The 5,543-nt window shown below is 38.7% G+C and overlaps 1 protein-coding gene across 1 annotated transcript; it reads right to left on the reverse strand.

Annotated features, from left to right (window-relative positions):
• Positions 1–2,980: 2,980 nt before the first annotated feature.
• On the reverse strand, positions 2,981–4,989 carry LOC121866464. Its single transcript, XM_042366209.1, has 3 exons — positions 4,912–4,989; positions 4,209–4,318; positions 2,981–3,778 (listed from the first exon to the last, which is right to left on the reverse strand). Exons 1-3 carry the CDS (start codon positions 4,987–4,989, stop codon positions 3,583–3,585), a joined length of 384 nt encoding a protein of 127 aa, XP_042222143.1. The 3' UTR covers positions 2,981–3,582.
• Positions 4,990–5,543: the final 554 nt, after the last annotated feature.

Here is a 5,543-nt window from a genome sequence, read left to right on the forward strand (position 1 = left end):
CTCAGTATACAGGGTACTATCATCAGTATACAGGGTACTATCATCAGTATACAGGGTACTATCATCAGTATACAGGGTATTATCATCAGTATACAGGGCACTATCATCAGTATACAGGGTACTATCATCAGTATGCAGGGCACTATCATCAGTATACAGGGTACTATCATCAGTATACAGGATACTATGATCAGTATACAGGGCACTATCATCAGTATACAGGTTACTATCATCAGTATTCAGGGTACTATCATCAGTATACAGGTGCCATCATCAGTATACAGGGTACTATCATCAGTATGCAGGGCACTATCATCAGTATACGGGTAATATCATCAGTATACGGGTACTATCATCAGTATACAGGGTACTATCATCAGTATACAGGGTACTATCATCAGTATACAGGGTCCTATCATCAGTATACAGCAGGGTTCTCAACCGGGGAAATTTCCCCCCTCAGGTTTTCAGGGGGGGGAAAACTGATACTAATATGGAAAAAATAAAGGATTTTCAGTATTATATGCATATTATTTGGAATGCACTTTTTGAGGCAGACAATCTTGGAAAGGAGGAGGGGAATGACATTCTGACATATGGTGAAAGGGGTGCATGGGGCAAACAAGGTTGAGAACCACTGGTATGCAATTTTATCACATCAGTATACAGGGCACTATCATCGATATACAGGGCACTATCATCAGTATACAGGGAGTACTATCATCAGTATACAGGGTACTATCATCAGTATACGAAATTATTATCATCAGTATACAGGGCACTATCATCAGTATTCAGGGCATATCATCAGTATACAAGGTACTATCATCGATATAGAGGTACTATGATCAGTATACATAATACTATGATCAGTAAACAGGGTACTGTCATCAGTATAAGGGCACTATCATCAATCGGGGCACTATCATCAGTATACAAGGTACTATCATCAGTATAGAGGTACTATCATCGTATACATAATACTATGATCAGTAAACGGGGTGCTATCATAAACCTGAGGGCACTATCATCAGTATGCAAGGGTACTATCATCAGTATACAGGGCACTATCATCAGTATACAGGGCACTATCATCAGCAGGGTACTATCATCAGTATACAGGGCACTATCATCAGTATACAGGGCACTATCATCAGTACACAGGGTACTATCATCAGTATACAGGGCACTATCATCAGTATACAAGGCACTATCATCAGTATACAGGGTACTATCATCAGTATACAGGATACTATCATCAGTATACAGGGTACTATCATCAGTATACAGGGTGCTATCATCAGTATACAGGGTGCTATCATCAGTATACAGGATACTATCATCAGTATACTGGGTACTATCATCAGTATACAGGGGACTATCGTCAGTATACAGGGTGCTATCATCAGTATACAGGGTACTATCATCAGTATACAGGTATACTATCATCAGTATACAGGGCACTATCATCAGTATACAGGGTACTATCATCAGTACACAGGGTACTATCATCAGTACACAGGATACTATCATCAGTATACAGGGTACTATCATCAGTATACAGGGTACTATCGTCAGTATACAGGGTACTATCGTCAGTATACAGGGTGCTATCATCAGTATACAGGGTACTATCATCAGTATACAGGATACTATCATCAGTATACAGGGCACTATCATCAGTATACAGGGTACTATCATCAGTACACAGGATACTATCATCAGTATACAGGGTACTATCATCAGTATACAGGGTACTATCATCAGTACACAGGATACTATCATCAGTATACAGGGCACTATCATCAGTACACAGGATACTATCATCAGTATACAGGGTACTATCATCAGTATACAGGGTACTATCATCAGTATACAGGGTACTATCATCAGTATACAGGATACTATCATCAGTATACAGGGCACTATCATCAGTATACAGGATACTATCATCAGTATACAGGGTTCTATCCTCAGTATACAGGATGCTATCATCAGTATACAGGGTACTATCATCAGTATACAGGATACTATCATCAGTATACAGGGCACTATCATCAGTATACAGGATACTATCATCAGTATACAGGGTACTATCATCAGTATACAGGATACTATCATCAGTATACAGGGTACTATCATCAGTATACAGGGTACTATCATCAGTATACAGGATACTATCATCAGTATATGTGATATCATCATCAGTATACAGGTACTATCATCAGTATACAGGGTAGTATCATCAGTATACAGGGTACTATCATCAGTATACAGGGTGCTATCATCAGTATACAGGGTACTATCATCAGTATACAGGATACTATCATCAGTATACAGGGCACTATCATCAGTATACAGGGTACTATCATCAGTACACAGGGTACTATCATCAGTATACAGGGCACTATCATCAGTATACAGGGCACTATCATCAGTACACTGGGTACTATCATCAGTATACAGGGCACTATCATCAGTACACAGGTTACTATCATCAGTATACAGGGCACTATCATCAGTATACAGGGTACTATCATCAGTATGCAGGATACTATCATCAGTATACAGGATACTATCATCAGTATACAGGGCACTATCGTCAGTATACAGGGCACTATCATCAGTATACAGGGTACTATCATCAGTATACAGGGTACTATCATCAGTATACAGGGTGCTATCATCAGCAAACATAATTATCCTAGTTAGTTTATTACTGTTTACAACGTTATTTATGTAACTACAATAGGAAGATAATTGGTCCTAAAATGCATCCTTGTGGCACTCCTTAATTATGAATTTAATTGGGTCTCAGAAATACAGTCGTTATATTGAACAAATTGCTTGCTGATATTGAGATAGGACTTAAGCCAGGTATTTGTGGTGCTAATGATCTCGTTTTGCTAAAATAAAATTATGATTTATTGTGTCAAAAGCTTTAGAGAGATATGAAAATAAGATTATTATTCCGTTTGTCATCAAAGAATTTTAAGATGTCATTTGTGAAACACAGAAGCTCATATTCGGTAGGTTTACGCTTTAGAAGACCAAATTGGGAGTCTGTTAGGATATCGTCAATCTGGCAAACCTCCCTAAGTCTACCGTACAGTAGAAAACTTGTTCTAGTATTTCACTTAAGGCGTTCATTTCTGACACAGGTCCCATTATTCTTAAACTCTCTCTATCCCCTGACTTATATATATGGGAACGACTTTAGAAATCTTAAGTTGGTATGGGAATTACCATTTGAGAAGGACGAATTACAAAGATAAAAAAACACAGGTCAGAGAGCATGAGCCATCTCCCTTATGATGCTCAGGTCACTATCATCCTGACCCGGAGGTGAGTGCCGTCGCTGGTTGATCGCCTCCTTCAACTCATCTATGTATCGAACGGCCTAGTATTTTCTGTGTAGTTCATAAAATAGGTAGTTCTTATGTATTAATTATTCTATCTATTAAGAACTGTGTTTATAACTTCCCAGGTTCTCTAACTATTGTGTGATGTTTCTTGAAATTGGGTATCGTAGTAATGTATATAATCAGTCATGCTTCATAAGTTTATCAGCGATATACACCATTATCCGCCTACTGTGAGGGTGATCCCGATCTTGGAGTAGGCGAGGTTGAGGAGATTGACCTCGTCCTCTAAGGAGAGCGGGGGCATCCTCTGGGCTAAGGTCTTCGTGAAATACGAATTCCTGAAAGGGTGTAGAGTAGCGTACTTCACGTCCTCCTGTGTCACCTTGTATATGTCTGCCGGGTCTGTCGTCAGGCTGCAGGGGAGGGATTGTGGTGTTAACGATGATTATATATACGTATATAAATTTATATATATATATATATATATATATATATATATATATATATATATATATATATATATATATATATATATATATATATATATATATATATATATATATATATATATATATATATATATATCTTGGTGGGCATTTGCCTAGATTAAGAGCAAATGTTGGTAGTGTTCAGATGAAAAACTTGGGGTAAATTGCCCAAATATAAATTTAGAGGGATATTGTTTTGAGGAATATACGAGTAAGTGCGTGGATTTACAGCAAATCTCTCCCACCTACAGACATGTTAAAGAAATATCTTATAGTTTACAAGTAATATAGTTTACGAGTAGTTACTTCAATAAACATAATTGTACATGGGCCAAACGTCCTCTGCATGACTCACCAGAAGGGGGAGAAGGGACACATGATGATGTAGAGCTGGTTGCCGTAGAAGGACCCGGTATACATCATCTGCAGGTGCTCGTGTGAGTTCCGTTCGTTGAAGCCAACACACTGTGGGAGGTGTGATAGTTTAGCTGGGTGATGTATGGTCTCTCCCTCTCTGTCTTTTAGGTTAATACAGTATGAAAGGACATGAGGGCGAGAGGATGATGGACGATGGGTAGGGTAGGGGAGGAGTTAGGTACAGTTGTTCCCCGTAAGGGGTAAATTACCTCCACGGGCCTATGGACGTAATTTGGCATTATTCGGGGCAACAACATTCCGTCAGATAGGACCGATAGATGCATTTTTGGTAATTTTTTCTTGCTTCGTGTTTCCATATCATCATGTGCTGTACTGTGCTCAACAGATGAATTTCTCGGGGGAAAGCTTTTGGTAGAGAAGAGACACAATTTGGCAAGGAAATTCAGAGACTCAGTTTGAATTGCTCTTCTTTGGTGTTTGGCGAACATGCCTTTTCATCTAAATGCTTTGAACACATCGATGTAGGGAAAGGAGAACATGTAGTCTGTCTGAGTGAAAAGATACAAGCATTCCAATCCAAGGTGGACTTGTGGGAGACGGGTAGAATAGCTGCATTTCCCATGTTGGGAGGAATATTTGGAAGACACTCTTTCTGTGAGCTTGAGTGATGTGCAAATTACAATTGCTTCACACTTAAAGAGTGTGCGTCTGGGGTCGGAGGAGTATTTCTCCGACGATGATCCAGGTGCAGAATTCATTCAAATGTTCCACTGAGAATATGCCAGAAAAAAAACAAATTAATTTGCAGAGTAAATCCTTAAAATGAAATCAAGCCAACTGATCTAGATGGAATTTAACGCAAATAATTCGTCCTCCTTCTAGAGAACCCATAGCAAGGAATTTCTTTTGTCTACTTCAAGCGCAACAAAAATTCTCCTACCATTTGGGTCAGCATATTGTGTAAGGCAGGATTTTTGGCCCCCTGAACATCTGCAGCAAAGATAGAAAGACACTGACCGTGAAAGTGATATCAGATGTGTCCTGACAAAGTTATCACCACGGGTTCAAGAAATGGTCACCAACCAAATGTGACATTTTGCTCATTAATGAAATTCATTTCCTTTCAGTTCAATGACTGTTGTATTACATGTTCAGTATTTTAATTACTGTATAATACACAATTAGCTATAAAGGAGTGGCAAAAGTTAAATAGCGAGTTTTATTTGCTATCATGCTTAGCATGGCAATGAAGACAATGGCCTCGAAAAAGAAAGTCTATGTGGTGTAATGATTATTGTTGTCGGGTCTGTTT

This window comes from Homarus americanus, unplaced genomic scaffold, assembly GCF_018991925.1.
Source record: "Homarus americanus isolate GMGI-L3 unplaced genomic scaffold, GMGI_Hamer_2.0 scaffold51859, whole genome shotgun sequence".
NCBI lineage: Eukaryota > Metazoa > Arthropoda > Malacostraca > Decapoda > Nephropidae > Homarus > Homarus americanus.